This window comes from Pelophylax lessonae (assembly GCF_965119305.1).
Source record: "Pelophylax lessonae genome assembly, chromosome: 4".
NCBI classification, from domain to species: Eukaryota; Metazoa; Chordata; class Amphibia; order Anura; family Ranidae; genus Pelophylax; species Pelophylax lessonae.
Window position 1 is genome coordinate 118,025,479 of NC_138771.1, and position 19,935 is coordinate 118,045,413.

A 19,935-nucleotide genomic window follows, 5' to 3' on the forward strand; every position below is an offset into this window, starting at 1 on the left:
TGCCTTGAGTAAATCAACCCTATTGTATCTGAAAAGAGACAACTTCTTCTGCGGTCTCTATTTAGTGTTTCAGATATTATTCATCGTATATTAACCCCTTGGTGCCAGCCGTTATTCAATATGCGGCCTCTCTGCACTTGGTCCCTAGCGCCGAGGGCCCGCATATTTGCGTGAATTTCTGCGAATACACCTGTGCCTGGAGCGTGTGCCTGGTACAGTTAGGCAGGGTTTCCACTAGCTGCGGCCGTGGCTCATAGCAGGGGTCCAGTGTGTCCCTATTCTCTGTTTCAGGTGCGAATCAGGACTGAATTTTTGCCTGAATTCATACCTAAAAGGGACCAGAAGACCCACAAGACCCATTTCCAGTGTGGACTGTGGCCACCCCAGGGGTGTGAGAACTGGCTCCATTTATGTCTTACAGGAAACCTGCATCCAATTCATATAAGTGTGAGCCCAGCCTTACCGCAGAGCACTTCTTGTGATCAGGCGTTTTCAGACCATGTGACTGCCGTGACAGCTAATCACAGCGGTCATGTGATTTTAAGCGCGCGCTCCACCTCCCGGTGTCATAAACCTCTTAAAGGGCCAGGAGGCGTCGACGCTAAGAGGTTAATAGCGTAACTGTAAAACAAAGCATAGAGAAACTGTGATATATATACTGTGTATATATATATATATATATATATATATTTATATATATATATATATTTTTTTTTTTTGCTTACACTGTGGAGGCATATTCTAGCTCATTCAGGAGAAATTTATATACAAATGTACACTGCTCCAGGTAACTGCCTCACGTCTTCATACTGGCTGCACAAACCACTTCCACTTGTCAGGCTAGTTTGCAGTCAGAGAACATCTAATGCGTGAAGAGAGGTGACCGTACTCCAGGGAGTGAAAGATACAAAATGCTTTATTATAAATCCATTAAATCCAAATGCACAGACAAGCACAGATCAACAGGTAGGGAATAGCATTGATTATGATTAAGCGACCTCTTGCGTGAAACACGTCAATGCTATTCCCTACCTGTTGATCTGTGCTTGTCTGTGCATTTGGATCGTATGGATTTATAATAAAGCATTTTGGATATTTAACTCCCTGGAGTGCGGTCACCTCTCTTCAACCAGGGAGAAATGTAATTTTAAAATATAGTATTTTTTTTCTTTGCAGCATGCATTTTTATTCAGGTTAGAGTTGTTAGAGCTAGAAATATTGCTTCCTATGTCATGAGGCTGAAAGATAACACTCTACAAAGTAAAGGGTAGTTTACATAGATTACAATACGCTACACAAAAATTTCAAGCGTCTCATATTCCTATTAACTAAAGAGTGAATGGTATTGCAAGCACTTGTTAAACACATGCTCTATCACTGCACAACACCCATACAAAGTCTGATCTGGTGAGTTTGCCTTTTAATCAATGACACATACAGGTGTGGTCTTATAGAAAGTAGAATGGATTATATTCAGGGAAGTAAAAAATTGAAAGGAAGATGACTCAGTTAGAATATACAGTATAGTGTTAAAACCAAGTCATTTTTTAATAATTACTTTACAAATACATACAATTTCTTTTTTACTATTCATTACCAACAACAAGTACCATACAGTGTCAGAACAATATGTTTTTTCTCAAAATTAATAGAACTCAAGAAGGTCTACAAACAGCTGGAACATTTGGAAATGTAATCTAACTAAGCTCAGATCAGATGTTCCAATCAGAGTGCCTGTGAAGGTTTTAAAACAGGCCAGATGCTTTTTAAAGGAAAACGGTAATTTAAAAATTAGTGAATTTTATTTTAATTTGTTTTACATGTTTAAACCGCTGCTCCTTTTTATATTGTGGAAGCAGGAGTTAAAGAGACTATAAAACAAGTAAAGAAGTTTATAGCAGTTATTAATTGTACTATATACGGTGTACCAACCTCAATATGTATAGCACAAGTATTAACTACTGGAAACTTTTTGTTAAATTCTATGTTTGGAGTTGTGATCCTTTGTGCGTATGCCTCTCAATTGTTTTGTTATAAGATCACACTAGCAATCTCCAAGAGAGCAAAGAGAACCCCCAGCTTCTAAAGATGGTGCCAAGCCACGAGGGTATCATTCTATCCCTGCTCTCTTGTTGATCCAGAGAAAGATTCTTCAGTATGCCTGCAAAGGTTCTCATTAGTTAAAGAGGTTGTAAACTCGCATTTTTTTTTTCACCCTGCAAGAGAAAGACATAATGAGCTAGTATGCATTGCATACTAGCTCATTATGCAATACTTACCTTAGAACGAGCTCCCGCCGTGCCACTCACTCACCTCTATGACGGGCGACATGTCCAGTCGCCCGTCTTCCGGGATCGCGGCATCCGGCCATCTGATTGGCCGGAGCCGCGGTGACGTCACTCCCGCGCACGCGCGCGAGAGCTGACAGTCAAGGCACGGGACTCTGAAGGAACGGCACGAGTGGCCGTTCCTTCAGAGCGCATGCGCCAGTGACGTCACTGGCAGCATGTAAGGTAAATATCTCCTAAACGGTACATGTTTAGGAGATATTTACAGTACCTATAGGTAAGCCTTATCATAGGCTTACCTATAGGTACAAGTTGTAGAGGAGGGTTTACTTCCTCTTTAAGTTCTTGGTATATGTAGTATTATTCACGTCCAACTGAACTTATTCTGCAGTGTTGAAGATGTTGCGTAACTTACCAAGCCACTTCTTCAGTTCCAAAAGAATCAAGAGGACACCCCAGCATTTCTATTCACACCTTAGGGCACCCTAATACAATCATCATGGAGTTTGCAAATATTGATTTTCTCAGAGCAAAATGAGAGATGTGAAAGCTGTTGCACCATTGTTGGGTAAGCTACAGAATGTCTTCAATATTGCAGAACAAGAGTTGAATGTAAACTGAAAGGAAAACTACTATGCAATGTTTTTTTTTTGGATAGTGAACAGGAACAGGTGAGCGTTCTCTTTAGCAAAACAGTTGCTGGTGATTTGTTGTTAGCACCTGGATAGCTAATATGACATGGCCCTACTGGTTAACGGCTTGCCGACCGTATACTGTACATATACGGCGGCAAAGTGGCTCTCCTGTGCAGGATCACATACATGTACGTGATACTGCACTTCTGGGTCTGAGGCGTGCACACGCGCCACCAGCGACCCACTCCCACTGTGATTGGACACAGTGGGAGCGAATGAGTGGGTCCGGTGGACTCAATATCTGCTGGGACCCACCGATCATTCAGGACAGAAGCAGAACAGCTGTCTGCCTATGTAAACAAGGCAGACTGCCTTTTTGTCAGTAGGGAAGGTAGTGATCCTGTGTTTCTGGAAAACAGGAACTCAGTTCTCTGCCTTCCCATAGTACAAGCACCCCCACACAGTGAGTAAGCACATTTTAGGAACCCATTTATCCCTTTGATTGCCCCTGATGTTAACCCCTTCCAAGTGTCATTAGTATACTAACAGTGCATATTTTTTAGCTCTGATTACTGTATTAGTTTTACTGGTTCCCTAAAAAGTGTCAAAAGTGTCCGATTGCCCAATGTCACAGTCCCTTTATAATTCGCTGATTGCTGCCATTACTCATAAAAAACAATTATAAAAATTCCATAAATATATCTCATAGTTTGTAGACGCTATAACTTTTGTGCAAACCAATCAATATACTGGGATTTTTTTTACCAAAACTTTGTAGCAGAATACATATTGGGCTAAATTGATGAAGAAATTCGATTTTCTACATTTTTTATTGGATATGTTTTATAGCAGATATGTTTTTTTTTTTTTTTTTTAATTGTCGTCTATAGCACATAAAATAAAAACCGCAGTGGTGATCAAATACCACCAAAAGAAAGTTCTATTTGTGGGGAAAAAAGGACATGCACAACCGCACAATTGTCAGTTAAAGTTTCACAGTGCGGTATTGCAAACAATGGCCTGGTAAACCTTCCACGGCTGAAGTGGCTAAATGATGGTCTTATCAGCTGAACTGAGATACCTTCTAAATCATGCAAAAATGTAAAACATGTAGTTTAGTTTGTAAACTGCCAAACAACGCTGCTACTTTGATCCCAAATATGAATCGAGCTTTATCGTTGCTACAGTTTTCATGTCAAATTCAGAGCTTGGTTATGAGTATTTTCTGCAACAGGTGGCTGTTCTCAGTTTTTTTAAATATTTGTTTTTTTTTCCATAAAATGTCCACAGCAATATGCTGTATAGATATTTTTCATCATTGAAATATTTGGCATTAGCGAAGGCCTTGGAGTGATATCTTTTAGATTAGTCTGACTCATTCCCACCTGTTATTAATTATGTATTTGGGTACATACTGTACCAATATCATTAGATATGTATCTCAAACTGATTCAGATTGGAACCTTCTACTCTAGAAATTTCACAAGAACCATGATCACATTTTTAAAAACATTAACCTTTATTTGTTGTTCCAATTTTTCAGGTTTCGTGCCCTGCAGAAAGTCATCATGCATGAATCTGTTTTCCCATTTTACCTCCGACCCAGGACACCATTTCTTTTTGACACAAACATTGTCGAAATCATCATTATATGTCTGATCACTACAGCCACTTTTATTATTATATTGCCTGGAATCAGAGGAAAATTGGTAAGAAAAATTGCCACTATTATTTACTATCTGTACCAGCAGACAACTAGAATTTCCTAGAAGTACTGTAGGTTAATAATGGCAGCTCCCATATTTCTCTTGTGACAGGTTTACTTTAAGCTTTGCTGTGCTCTCCATTATAACTTCCATTTTAGGCTAGAGGAGACATATAGCAAAGGCCCAGTTTACGGTGTGCATAATACATGTAGATCTGGAGACGCTTAAAAGCGAGCTTTCCATACACTAGCTTTTGGAGATCCGCAGAAGGGCTGACAATCCAGCAACAGTATCAGTATGGCCCCTTTCAAACTTGTGCGACCTAAAAGTTGTGTGATTTTTCCACGATTTTTGGCCACGATTTTGATTGGACTTGAAGCAATGCCTGTGTAATCTTGAGGTCTATGGACCTCAAAACGCATCAAAGTCAGACTAAAGTAGTGCAGGGATTACTTTGAAGTCTTTGCGACTTGAAGTTGCACATATATGAATGGCCTTCATTGGAAATCATGGAGTACGGCTTGTCATGCGACTTTGCAGTCCCAAGTTGCAGGAGAAGTCACACAAGTGTGAAAGGGGGCCTAAAGAAAACACTGCCCCCTCTAGAAATAACCTGCATAGAGCAGAAAGGCATAGAGGTATAAGGCTGACAAGAGGACGTGTTGCAGAAATAAACAAATCTCAGTAAGTTTAAGGGAGAACTCCACATTGTCAAGACAATAAATATTATTACATATATAATTGTTACTCAAGCTATGGAGTAATTTATTAAATGACCTTCCCAATAGGGATGATCGAACGGTTCGGGTCGACCATCGGTTCGACCCGAACATTGGCTGTTCCAAATTCGGCCGAATTCCGAACTTTTTGCGGTAAAAGTTCGAAATTCGGCCACCAGAACCACCCAAAATGCAATGGGACAGGAACTGGGCTTAAAAAGCCCCTGATTGGCCCAGAAACATCAGTAAAAGCAGATTGGAGTGACTAGGGGGACCAGAGGCCAATCAGGAGTGAATACGCCCCCCAGTATATAACATAGCCCCGCCAAATCTCTAGCACTGTAATAGAGAGGCTGTGCAATAGAGTGGAAGCATTTCTTTTACTCCTGCTGCTCCAGTGTCATTTTGCAATTATTAGCGTGAGGAAAGGGATATGCAGTGTAGTTAGGGTACTAATATACCACTATAGTTAGATTCAATAATCTAGTTTCTGTAGGAAAAGTGTTAAGTGTCAGGGTGACCGTAGTTTAGGGTGAACTGACTCTGCTATGCCAGGGTGACCGAACTCTTCCATGTCAGGGTGACAGCCAGAAAAAAAAAGATAATTTTTCTTAGAATTTCAGTAGCGCAGGGATGGGGCTCCGCTCCTTTCACACCTGGGCGTTTTTGTTGCAGGCATTTATTGGGCATTTTTTGGAGGCAGGCATGACATCTGAACTTCTGTATAGGGGTATATATATACACATATACACATACACACATATAGGTGTGAAAGGAGCGGAACCCCATCCCTGCGCTACTGAAATTATTTCAGTAGCGCAGGGATGGGGTTCCGCTCCTTTCACACCTATATGTGCGTATGTGTATATATATATATATATATGTGTGTGTGTGTGTGTGTGTGTATATAAACCCCTATACAGAAGTTCGGATGTCATGCCTGCCTCCAAAGACGCCCAAAAAATGCCCAATAAACGCCTGAAACAAAAACGCCCAGGTGTGAAAGGAGTGGAACCCCATCCCTGCGCTACTAAAAATTCTAAGAAAAATGATTTTTTTTTTCTGGTTCTGGACATGCTACAGAGCTGAAACTTCACAGGTACACTTTTTAGACCCCAAAGACACGAAATCCAAAGAAATCTAATTTTTTTTTCAATAATTTTTTCAATAATTGTCTCTCTATCAAAAACGACAATTTTTAAGAACTTTTTTTGTGTGATTAATAGTCCCTGGGGCATGACCCAGAACCCTAGGCACTTTTTAGGGGCATTTATTGGGTTTTAGGGCTTCAAAATTGTGTTTTTTGATTCCAGAAGTTCGGGTCCCCTTGATTTCAATGGGGTTCAGGAATCCGAACCGAACTTTCGGGAAGTTTGGGTGTTCTGGTCGAACCGAACTTTTCAAAAGTTCGATCATCCCTACTTCCCAATACAAACTACAGCTGCTGAAGTTTCTTAAGCTGTTGAGCCCCGGTTCACACTACTGCGTGTGCGGGGTTCGCATGTCATGTCGGAGCGCACTGCTCCGACATGACATGCGATCAGCTGTGCGGTGCGAGTTTAGCCATACAGTTTGTATGGCTAAATTCGCATCGCACCCGCAGCAAACACGCACAGGAGGCATTTTTGCTGCCGCATCAGGATCGGATCGCACATCGGTTCACACTTGTGCGATCCGATCCTGTGCGAACTGCACGATCGCACTGCGATATGCGATCAAACTGGGGTGTCGTTAAGATTACATTGACACCCCCAGCGGATCGCATATGGCAGTGTGAACTGCCGGGGGTGCGTGTGCGATGCGGGAACAGGCTGCGAATTCGCAGCCTTCCCGCATCGCATATATGTGAACCGAGCCTTAGAGAGACAAAGTAACAATATAGACAGAACAACGCAGAACCCAGTCCTGCAACAGGTGGACTTTACTGGCAATAGCATGAGACCAACTACGTTTTTGTATAAAAGTATCAAATATCTTATTTATACATATATTTATGAAACAGGATGTTTGAATGACATCCAAAAATACAGAAAAGAAAACTTTAAAATCATACATACAGCATGTAAATGCAAAATGTGACCCTTATACAGCACCTTGCTTGCTAAACACATTCTGGGTTACAATCCCCAAGGAGGGTGCCTGTATACTGGGTAGCCTGGTCAACGCGTTTCACTTTAGTGCATAGCTTCCTCAAGAGCAATGTTGGAGGAAATCAAATTAGCAAAATCAACTGGATCTGCTATAGGTCATCATACGCATGTCTTTTGGGCGGACACAGGGACTACAAAATATCCTACCTACAGAAGCCATTACGTGTTGATAAATACCGTTCCTCTTGCAGGACATACCATTAAAATATTAGTACAACTACATTTACAGCTACCCATAATTATAATATTTTAGTCTAACATTTGTCATGGATAGGGAATTTTAGACTTGTCATAAATTATTTGCTGTAATAAATGTATTTCCTTTTAGAACTTGTGTATTGACAAAATATATATGGCAGTGGAAAAAACCCAGAATACAGTACAAGATCCTTACAAGAAGTAAAACACAAGGAGGATTAGCAACTCCAGATATAGAAAGGTATTATAAGGCGGTAATTATTACACGAATGGTGGAATGGACAAAAATAGAAAAGGGGGAAAAAAGATGGGTAGAGATAGAATGTGCACAAAATAATAATCACTTACACAAAACAATATGGATACCACCAAAATATAGGGAAATACAGGGAGCACACGAACTGACAAAGGTAGTTTATAAAATATGGGATGGGATCAACAAACAATTGAAATGGGAATACAACTCACCAATGATAGCATTAAATGGCACTAAATACTTTCCACCAGGGAAAGAAGAAAAGGGTGGAAATTGGATAGGGAACACTCAATTAAAAGACATCCTACACAAAGGTCACATAAAAACACTTCAGAAATTAAAACAAGAAAATAAAAATATAAAAATAGATGATTGGAGATACCTCCAGCTGAGACATTTTGTCAGCTCATTACCACAGCCGATTAGGTCGGATAAAAATCTTAACAACATCGAGAAACTGAGTTATTCTTCCACGCAAAGGCATGGAGTTTCTCAGATTTATAAAATGCTGACAGAATGGCACAGTTTGGAAAAACCTCCATATATAGTAAAATGGGAAAAAGAAATTGGGACACACTTGCAAGGACAGGAACTTGGGACTGTACTAAGGATGGTTGGATCCACAGCCACAGACGTAAGCACAACAGAATTAAATTATAAATGTCTGCTTAGGTGGTATATCACTCCAGAAGTAATAAATAAATACCAACCAAACAAGATAGACAAATGCTGGCGGGATTGTGGCAACATAGGTACAATGTACCATCTATTTTGGGATTGCCCCAAGATAAAAGATTTCTGGCTAGAAGTTAGACAATTGATTGAAGAAATCACTGGAATAAAAATACCAAACGATCCATGGGTCTGCCTATTTCATAAAACAATAACACCTTTAAAAAAATATAATATGACTCTTGTCCCAACTTTGCTGAATATAGCAAAGGGAACCATACCAAAAAAGTGGAGAGAAAAGGAGAGCCCGAAAATAAAGGAATGGTGTAAAAAGATAAATAACAACTTTGATATGGAATATATATGTAACACACAAGAGGAAATTCCAATAAACATGAAAAGAAAATGGGGAAAATGGAAAGAATTTAAAAAATCAACTAAATATGTTGAAATAAATAGTTAAGTATATCTACCATGGGGAGGTACTGTAGAACGGAAGTTGTTGGCAAGAAGGGGAGGAATTTTGGGAAGGGGGGGAGGGAGGAAAGGGAAAATATTTATATTTATGAGATCTGGTATATGAATTACGGTATTTTCTTTCTACATGTGAAGTGTGAACCTTAATTTGGAAAACACTGTTGTAAACCTAAATTTTATATGCAAATAAAAATAAAGTTAAAAAAAAAAAAAAAAAAAAAAAAAAAAAAAAAAGAACTTGTGTATTTATAAAACTGCTAACACTCCTTATTTACAGAGAACCTTCTGGATTGTGAAAGTGCTGACAAGTCTCTTTATTGGCACTGTGATTCTAAGTAAGTTTTTGCTTGAATTGCTACTTATGCTAAATTGATTCTGTCCCAATGTAAGACATTGCCAAGGCTCTGATGGAATCTGCTCATGTTGCATATACACTATATTGTCAAAAGCCTTTACATGCACATGAACTTTAACCACTTCTGGACCGGAAGATTTTCCCCCTTAATGACCAGGCCATATTTTGCGATTCGGCACTGCATTATTTTAACAGACAATTGCTAAAAACCTAAATAAAAATGATGTCCTTTTTTCCTACAAATAGAGCTTTCTTTTGGTTGTATTTGATCACCTCTGCGATTTTTATTTTTTGTGCTATAAACAAAAAAAGAGCGACAATTCTGAAAAAAAATCAATATTGTTCACTTTCTGCTATATAACATTCCCAAAAAAATCAAAATGTTTTAACATTTTAGGCCAATTTGTTTTCTGCTACATATTTTTGGTAAAAAAAATTGCAATAAGTGTATTTTGATTGGTTTGCGCAAAAGTTTTTGCGTCTACTAACTACGGGAAAGATTTATGTCATCTTTATTGTTTTTTTTTTTTACTAGTAATGGCGGCGATCTGCGATTTTTTGCGGGACTGCGACATTGCAGCGGACAGGTCAGACGCCTAACTGACATTTTTGACACTTTTGGGGGTACCAGAGACATTACTACAGTAATCAGTGCTAAAAATATGCACTGTTACTGTAATAATGACACTGACAGGGAAGGGGTTAACAGTGTGGGTGATCAAGGGGTTAAATGTGTACCTAGGGGCGTGTTTCTAACTGTGGGGGGGCATGGCTTGTGGAATGACCATAGAGACCTGTGATCCTATATAGAAGGATCACAGGCACTCTGTGATCATTCCAGGGAGAAGAATGGTCAGCTGTGTTTACAACAGTCGACCGTCCTCCTCTCTCAGCGGGGAGCGATCGCGGGTGTCAGGTGGCATTCGGAGCCACCTACCCAGTGCATCGGCTTCCACGCTGACGAGCGCATGCTCGTCCCCTAGCTGCAGACGTGTGACCGATGTAGCCCTATGTCGGTTTGCCTGGGAGAGCCACACTGCCGAAGTAACTAGACACCGTCTGGTCGGCAACCGGTTAATGGCATCCCAGTCTTAGTCCGTAGGATTCAGTATTGAAATGGCTCACCCTTTGCAGCAATAAATGCTTCAACTATTTTGGGAAGGCTGTCCACAAGGTTCGGGAGTGTGTCTATGGGAATGTTTGACCATTCTTCCAGGATGATCCGACTTGCGGCGCGACTTGCGCTGTGAGAATCTTGAGGGGGAACTCCACGCCAAAATGGGAAAAACCGTGTGGGGGTCTCCCCCCAGGTTCCAAACCAGGTCCTTCAGGTCTGGTATGGAATTTGAGGGTAGCCCCACACTGAAAAAACGGCGTGGGGTCCCCCCCAAAATCCATACCAGACCCTTATCCGAGCATGCAGCCCGTCAGGCCAGGAAAGGGGAGGGGGCGAGCGAGCGGCCCCACCCCCCCTGGACCACACCAGGCCACATGCCCTCAACATGGGGGTATTGGTGCTTTGGGGCAGGGGGAGCTCTGCACCCCCCACCCCAAAGCACCTTGCCCTCATGTTGACGAGGACAAGGGCCTCATCCCCACAACCCTGGCTAGTGGTTGTGGGGGTCTGCGGGCAGGGGGCTTATCGGTATCTGGAAGCCCCCTTGAACAAGGGGGCCCCCCAGATCCTGGAACCCCTCTCTATGTGAATGGGTATGGGGTACATTGTACCCCTACCCATTCACCCCATAAAAGGCAGTGTATGTGAACAACGACAGGAGACGTTTTGGAAAGTTTATTTAAAATCTTCATCCGGTCTTCTCCACTCTGTTCTTCTCCCCTTCCGCTCTTCTGCCCTCTGCTCTTCTGCTCTTTTGCTGTCCACTCTTCTTCTTCCTCCGGTCCTCCTCAGACGATGTCTCCAGTGATTATGCCGGTCTCCGGTCTCTGCAGCTTAATATATAGCCATTAGGGGCATCGCCTGTGACATAACGGGGCGGGGCCTCCTGGTGACGTCATCGAGAGGCCACACCCCTAATTGCTATATATTAAGCTGCAGAGACCGGAGAACGGCATAATAACCGGAGACATCGTCTGAGGAGGACCGGAGGAAGAAGAAGAGTGGACAGTAAAAGAGCAAAAGAGCAGACAGCAAAAGAGCAGAAGAGCGGAGGGCAGAAGAGCGGAAGGGGAGAAGAACAGAGTGGAGAAGACCGGAGTGGAGAACACCAGATGAAGATTTTAAATAAACTTTCCAAAACGTTTCCTGTCGTTATTCACATACACTGCCTTTTATGGGGTGAATTGGTAGGGGTACAATGTACCCCATACCCATTCACATAGGGAGGGGGTCCGGGATCTGGGCGGCCCCCTTGTTCAAGGGGGCTTCCAGATACCGATAAGCCCCCTGCCCGCAGACCCCCACAACCACCGGCCAGGATTGTGGGGATGAGGCCCTTGTACTCATCAACATGGGGGCAAGGTGCTTTGGGGTGGGGGGTGCAGAGCTCCCCCTGCCCCAAAGCACCAACACCCCCCATGTTGAGGGCATGTGGCCTGGTGTGGTCCAGGGGGGGTGGGGCTGCTCGCTCGCCCCCTCCCCTTTCCTGGCCTGCCGGGTTGCATGCTCGGATAAGGGTCTGGTATGAATTTTGGGGGGACCCCACGCTGTTTTTTCGGTGTGGGGCTACCCTCAAATTCCATACCAGACCTGAAGGGCCTGGTTTGGAACCTGGGGGGGGGCCGGGGGGGGCCCACGCCGTTTTTTCCCATTTTGGCATGGGGTCCCCCCTCAAGATTCTCATAGCGCAAGTCGCACCGCAAGTCGGATCAGGATGATCCGACTTGCGGTGCGACTTCCATTCAAATCAATAGGCTCCGATAGGGAACCATTGATTTTGAATGGAGGCAGAAAAAAACGCTGCTGAAAGCGACGTGGCAAAACGTGCAATAACGCAAATGGAAAAAGCTACTGAAAGCATGTTTTTACAGCTGCTTTTTCCGGCGTCAGAATTTTTGTTTCTTCTAACGCCCTGTGTGCATGAGGCCTAAAGTTCATGTGCGTGTAAAGGCAGACGTCCCAATACTTTTGACAATATAGTGTAGCAGTTAAAGGGTAGTGCAGTAACTGATCCTCAAACAGCGTGCTGTTTTCATCAAACCCTTCTTAATCATGTGCTTTGTTTCCTGTCACATTAAGCACTTTCTAAAATAAAAATGAATTATACTTCACCTTGTCTTCTTTCTAATGTGATTTTTTTTTAACTCCAAGAAAGTCTGTAGTTCATTTTGTAATTTTAATTTCTAATGCATAAAACATTTAAACCCAAATGGAAAATATGTGCAGCTTTTAGAAATTGCTTATTTTTAACATGCAAAAAGCTATTTTTTCTGGCACTCATAGGGACTTGACCTGATTTAGAATAACAAGAGTACTGAGATATGAGCTCTTTGGGTTGACTACAAGTACCTAGTCTTTAGATAGATTTGTATGTCTCTTTAAAGCCCTTTGAGTGATATGCACAGGCTATTCATAGGGCTTGGACTTCTCAAGCCCTATTCCTGTGGGGAAAAAAAATCTTAATCTGGAGAGAGGGTAAAACCCCAAGTATAGTCTGAGCCTAGGAACCAAGAAGCTCTACAAGAAAACAGGGCTTTAGTTGAAGACTAATTCAGGTACTTGCAGGAACCAAACACTACCTACACTTTAGCAGTTTTGTTACCTTAGACACTTGTTGCACCAGGTCAAATTTACTTTGATGTCAACTATATAAGTTTCACCAGGGATCCTCAAACTACGGCCCTCCAGCTGTTGCAGAACTACACATCCCATGTGGCATTGTAAAACTCATGACATTCATAGACATGACTAGGCATGATGGGAATCGCAGTTCCTGAACAACCGGAGGGCCATAGTTTGAAGACCCCTGCGTTAGGACATCACAAACACAGGAGCAGATCAGCACCTCAGAGGTCCCCAACCTGTACACAGATACAGAAGAGTTAAAGTAGAAGTCCACCCTAACACTAAAATCCCTGCAGCTATAGACCGCCACGATCTAACACTAACCTATTTAGCCCTGTAAAGAAGAAATCAGTATACTTACCTTTTTTTAAGCCGATCCAACCCGGTACTATGCTGAGCTGTCAGCCGTGGCATCACTGTGAAGATGAGTGAAGAGGACACATCTAACAACGGAAGCCCCATAGTAAGTCTATGGGTGATGTCACATCCCCTTCATTTCACAGCCGTTGTCGGCCGTGTCCTCTACAGAGCTTCCTTCGCTGGATATTGGGTGGGATCAGCTTTAAAAAAGGTAAGTATACTGATTTCTTCTTTACATGGCTAGATAGGTTAGTGTTGGCGCGTGGATGTCTGTAGATATAGGGTTTTTAGTTTTAGGGTGGATTTACACTTTAAGTGAAGTGCATGCATGGAGTCCACACTGGGGGCATGGCATGAAGTTCCAAGAATCCAAATTAAAGCAGTATTAAACCCAAAAGCGAACATTTATTATATTGCAGCTCACCAGTTACTAGATGTGATGTTTGTATTCATTTCATTTTATAGGCTTTCCTTCTTCTATTTTTATCTGGTAATCCAGCCAGCAAGTCCTTTTTTTTCACAGCAAAAACTCTCCAGCAGAATGGCAAGCGAGGCGCAGGGACTGTGGCTGCCGCTGTACTTTTAAATAAAGATATTTAAAAAAATAAAATAAATAACTTTTGAATATACCTTTAAGCCGCGCGGCGCGCACGGGTCTTCTGGGCGGGAAAAACGTGACTTTGCGTCATACGGGAGGACACGTGACCTTCTAGAAGCTTCCGTCATGTGATCAAATAGGGATATATAAGCGGATGCGTGAGGGCTCCGGGCTCAGTTGGTCTAGTACGGCGTAGCGAGCTCCCCTCCCCCCCATCCCTGTCGCCAGCACTTTTATGTGGCTTGTCACCCTTATTATGAGGGGGGACTTCTGATTTATTTATTTATTTATTGATTCGCTTGAATTTTTTTATGACTAAGTGATAATTTTATTTGCATATTTATTTGGAGTTTGAATTTATTCAATATTTATTAGAATTTTAGAATTAATAAAGTTATTTGAATTATTTATTTATTTATTTATTGATCCATTATTTATTTATTTATCTATGCCAATAAAAGTGCCGCGGCCATTTAACTGCCAATTGAATTGTGTTTGGTGTTTCTTTTATATTAGGTTATATTTACAGTAATAGTGCAGTCTACATTCCCATGTATGAGTTTACGTGGATGAGACACACCACTAATTATTGGCAGGGCTGATTAAAATTATGAGCTTTTATTTATTAATGCAAAACCTTTATCCCAAGAGGCAAAAAAAAAAAAAAAACTGTTATGTTTTGTCTCTAGTTAGTACAGCCCTTTATGCTAGGCACTTTGGATAGGGTCAATGCCTTACACATGCACATCCCTTACACATAGGTTACCTTTACTTGAACAGAAGAATGCACTCTTTTAAACTCTCTCAATGTAATATACATCCTCACGGTCACTTGTGCATTTGAAAGAAACAAGCAGAACCCTTGCCCTCTCCACCTGTCCAGCAAATCACGGCTGCCTTACTCCCAGTAACAGCATGGGGTCCCGCCATGCCCCCAGTGTGGGATCCATGCATGCACTTCACTTAACTCTTCCATACCTGTGTACAGGTTGGGAACCTCTGTGGTGCCGATCTGCTCCTGTTGTTATGGGAGACAGACCTGCTCATGGAAAGAGTACACTTTGCCAGGGACTGCAAGGCTACAGTTAACCACCTCAATACTGGGCCCTTAAACCCCCTTCCTTCCCAGACCAATTTTCAGCTTTTAGCGCTGTTGCATTTTGAATGACAATTGTGCGGTCATGCAACACTGTACCTAAACCAAATTTGTGTCATTTTTTCCCCACAAATAGAGCTTTCTTTTGGTGGTATTTGATCACTGCCAGGTTTTTTCTTTTTTGGTGCACAAATAAAAAAAGACCGAAAAGTTTGAAAAAAAAAAAAAGTTTTTTTGTTTAGGTTATAAAATTTTGTAAATGGATAAGTTTTTTCCTGCACTGATGAGCACTGATGACGCCGCACTGACAGGCACTGATGAGGAGACACTGATGGGGTGGAACTGATGGGGTGGCACTGATGGGGTGGCACTGATATGCAGCACTAATGGGCACTGATAGGTAGCACTGATATGCAGCACTGATGGGCACTGATATGTGGCACTGATAGATAGCACTGATATGCAGCATTGGTGGGCACTGATAGGCAGCGCTGATGGGCACTGATAGGCAGCACTGATGGGGACTGATCGGCGGCACTGATGGGCACTGATGGGCACTGATAGGCGGCACTGATGGGCACTGATAGGTGGCACTGATGGGCGGGACTGATCGGCACTGATGGGGGGCACTGATGGGCACTGATAGGCAGCACTGGTGGGCAATAATGGGCACTGGTGGGCGGCACTGATAGATGGCAATAACGGGCACTGGTGGGCAGCACTGATTGATGGCATTGGTGGGCAGCACTGATAGGGGGGCACCACTGGCAGGCTCTCTGAGCCCTGTTTGCCATCCCTGGTGGCCATGGTGGGCATCCCTGGTGGTCATGGGTGGGCATCCCTGGTGGCTTTAGTGGCACCCCCTCCCCCCAGGGCTGCACTGGTAATCAATCATCTGATTACCAGCACAGACCCCCCCTGTGATCAGTGAGTAATCATAAATACTCACTGATCACCCCGGCTGCAGAATCGATCCTCTGCTCTTCTCCTCACTGACAGGATCTGTCAGGAGGAGAAGAGATTGAAGCCGTTACAACGGCTGTATTGACATTACATGACGGCTGTGATTGGACACAGCCGTCATGTGATCAGGAGGGCCAATCACAGGGCCCTCCTGCCGAGTCTTGTTGCTCTGTGTCCTAGGGACACAGGCACATCGAGATCGCGCCGCTGCGCGCGCCCACGCGGCGCGATCTTTCTCCTTCTGAAGGACGTTCCGGAACGTCCATTCAGAAGGACGAGACTCCCGCCCGGCCGTATATCTACAATGGCCCGGGTGGGAGGTGGTTAAAGTGGTTTTAAACATATGACATGTCACTTCAATGGGGATATGTAAGGGTTTTCATTCACTTGAAGTCTTAGAAATGTGACAGCAACCCACATGTGTCAACTTTGCAAAAATGTTGGTAATACACACTGCCATGCCAGATGGGGATATGAATTAGATAAAATAACTGTTGCAATCTTCAAATAGATAGAAATTATAAAAATCCTAGTTTAGTCTATTCGAGAAACAGCTTAAATGTCTTTGTCCTTCTTGCAATGAGGGCTGACTATACCATGAGTTAAGATATTGTTAACCTCCCTGGCAGTATGATTATGTCAGGAATTATGTACCAAAAGCGGTACAATTTTTTGCATGGAAATTTGGCGTTATGTATTGAAGGCCTACAATTCTTAGTAAATACTTACTTAAAACTTACCAAAACAAGACTCTAGTAGACATCCCAGATGTGATCAATTTGAAACACAAACACATGAATTATAATCTAATCAATAATATAATTGTATTCAATAATGCAATGAAAAATAATGAAATTTGTCAACAAAGAAATTTAATACACATCCTGAGTGTGAAACAGTTTGAAGCATGGAACTAGACAAAGTCCGACGTTGCAATTAGGACAATAGTACCTTGTTTCCTTTCTCACTTTTTTTCCATTGCCATCCTTCTTGGAACAGCAAACAACGCACATCCTGGTAGGCTCTAACTTTCTTGCGGTTGGCGGTACAAAGTCTACAAAGTGACGGTCTGTCAGGCGTTCTGGATTGCCAACGTCAACAGCGCGTCGTCCGGGTCTGTTAGCAGATACTGATGGCATCGGGTGGTTGACGAAAATCTGCTCAGCCACCTTCCAGATAAAATCCGAATAAACAAGAGGTATGGTAGTGTTTGCTTTATAAAGGATATAGGTGTTCCAAAGGCATTGTTCAAGGAGATGCCTGAAAATCTTTTTGTAGTACTTTTTTTGCTGCTTCCGCATCGCCGGGTAAAATGTCATTGCCTGATCGGCTCGGTCGACACCTCCCATTGTGTGATTATAGTCAATCATGACTTGCGGCTTCAGCACATCTGTTCCATGTTTTGTGCGGACCATGGCAGTGGAGGTGCTGTGCACGGTGCTCATGAGACACACGTCCTTTTTGTCTCGCCTCGCATTGCCATCATTTTACCCTTTTGAAAGGAAACCATCTCTCCTTTTTTAGCTTTTTCCTGCTAAACATTGATGGCATGTCACGCCGGTTTGGCCTAACAGTACCATACCCATCTGTTTTGTTTAGGAGCAAAACCTCATAAAGTTTCGGAGAGGTGTAAAAATTGTCTGTTGTCACGCAATATCCCTGGTTCAGCAGTGGGTCCAGCAGTGAAAGGACAAAGGATGTGGCCATCCCATAGCCGCTGTACCTGGGATTGAACTTGGTACCTTTCCCGGTGTAAATGATAGCATTCCATATATATCCTGTGGACGATTCACAGAGCATATAAAATTTGATGCCGAACCGCACTCTTTTGGATGCAATAAATTGTATCCAGCTCAGGCGTCCCTTGTAGGCCATCAGACTTTCGTCCACACTGACATCCCTGTCTGGCACATAGGTCCGCTGGAAGTTGGTGACAATCATTTGGCACACCTCCTAGATTTTTTTGAGTTTGGGCGCAGGATGCGTGGCCTCATCAAACTCTTCCTTGTTGACGAAGTGTAAATTTTTCATGATCAGTGAAAAACGATATTCGGACATCACTGTGCCAAAAAATGGAGTGGCCAGCATCTTATTGGTGGTACAATACCATTTCTAGAGTGGTTTCCCCACCACCCCCTGAAGGATGATGAGTCCCAGAAACTTCCATATGTCCTCTTTACTGACCGGTTCCCATTTTCTGCATCTGGAAAATCTGGCACGCAGCGTAACGGATTGCTGCTCATGATAGCAGTTGGTTTCAGTGATGATTTTTAGAATTACCACCTCAGTTAGAAATAATTTCAGGTACGCCAGAGGGTTGTCACTCTCCACATCAACCTTCATCCCAGGAGATCCAGTGAATCGGAATCTCCGGGGCGCTGCCTGGTCCGCATCACTGTTTAGAGGGCACCAAGTGCGCACATCGCTTAGGTCAGGTGCAGGATCATCGGCGTCATTTTCTGGATCAATGTCGGTGTCAGAGTCAGATGACAAATCTCCCCACGACTCACTGTCACTCTGTTCTGCGAGCAGCTCTGTGTCGCTGCCGCTGTCGCAGTCGCTCAGCTGATCCAAAAGCGCATTTGTAGGACAGCGCTTTTTTGATGCCATTTTCAAATGATTTTATTTCTCACAAATGATAATGGCAAGGGGCACTGAAAGGGCACTGTGTCTTTTACCAAAGTGATACAGTGTAATCCTCTCAGATTACACTGTATCACCTCTTTTTTATATGTTTGTGTTTTGTACAACTTTGAATTTCCCTCCCTAGTTCCGCTCCCATGCAGCATTGCTGCTGCAGGGAACGGAACCAGGAAGTCCTCATACCGACAGACGAGCGGCGGGGATCTCGGCTGGCGATCACAGTAATGGGAGATCATCGCTGGATCGCCAGGAGAAGGTAAGGAACCCCGCTGCACGCTCTGCACATCCACCCCGAGCGTGACTCAGGTATACCGATAGTAGCAGGAAAAATCCACCCCGAGTCACGCTCGGGGATACCGCTAAGGGGGTTAATGTATGTGCTCCTGCACCTTTCTTTTGGGTGTCTATGCAACAAATAAACCTTTTCTCTTAAAAAAAAAGAGTTTGCAGATGCATATTTTCCAATGAATGATCTACATGGACTGCTATCAGTTTGGGTTTTCTAGACTTCTGTGTGGAAATAAAGAAATATTAGGTATAATCTACAGGAAATCAAAGTAACTATTTCAGCTGTACGTTTGCAAAAAATAAAAATTCTCGTACAATAACAGAACAAATGATTTTTATTTAATCAGTACAGTATTCATCTATAAAAAATCAGGTGACCAAGGCCATACATGCTCAGAAATTAAAGAATTCATTACAATACAATACATTCAGTGCCATCTTAAGAGCATAAGGGCAATGCAGTGCACTGGGGCCCTACCTACACATTCACCCACGAGAATAAAAATGCAAATTATCGATAAGGTGATATTTATTGGTACAACAGTGCCAGGCTAATGACAGCTTCCAAGTTCAGCGTCTGGGTCCGGTGAACACACACATGGACGGGCGTCAGACTCGACTGTTCTGTGTGTGCCTGTTCCCGCGGGGGCTCCCCATCCATGGCCCAAGTGGCATTACAGCAGAGCAGGGCCGACAGGCGCTTGCCACCTGCTAAGTTTTGCAGTGGGATGCACACGGGAATCGGGACTAATGCTTGGCAGGGACTGGGTCGCTTAGCAGGTGGGGCCC

The 19,935-nt window shown here is 43.0% G+C and overlaps 1 protein-coding gene across 1 annotated transcript in view; it reads left to right on the forward strand.

Annotated features, from left to right (window-relative positions):
* LOC309553341 (dual oxidase maturation factor 1-like) overlaps positions 1 to 19,935 on the forward strand; it is a 133,836-nt gene that overhangs the window by 80,451 nt on the left and 33,450 nt on the right. Inside the window, exons 2-3 of the mRNA XM_082254408.1 lie at positions 4,467 to 4,632; positions 9,379 to 9,436. Of these exons, the coding sequence (XP_082110534.1) occupies positions 4,492 to 4,632; positions 9,379 to 9,436 (199 nt within the window). The 5' untranslated portion in view covers positions 4,467 to 4,491. The remainder of the gene's footprint in view (positions 1 to 4,466; positions 4,633 to 9,378; positions 9,437 to 19,935) is intronic.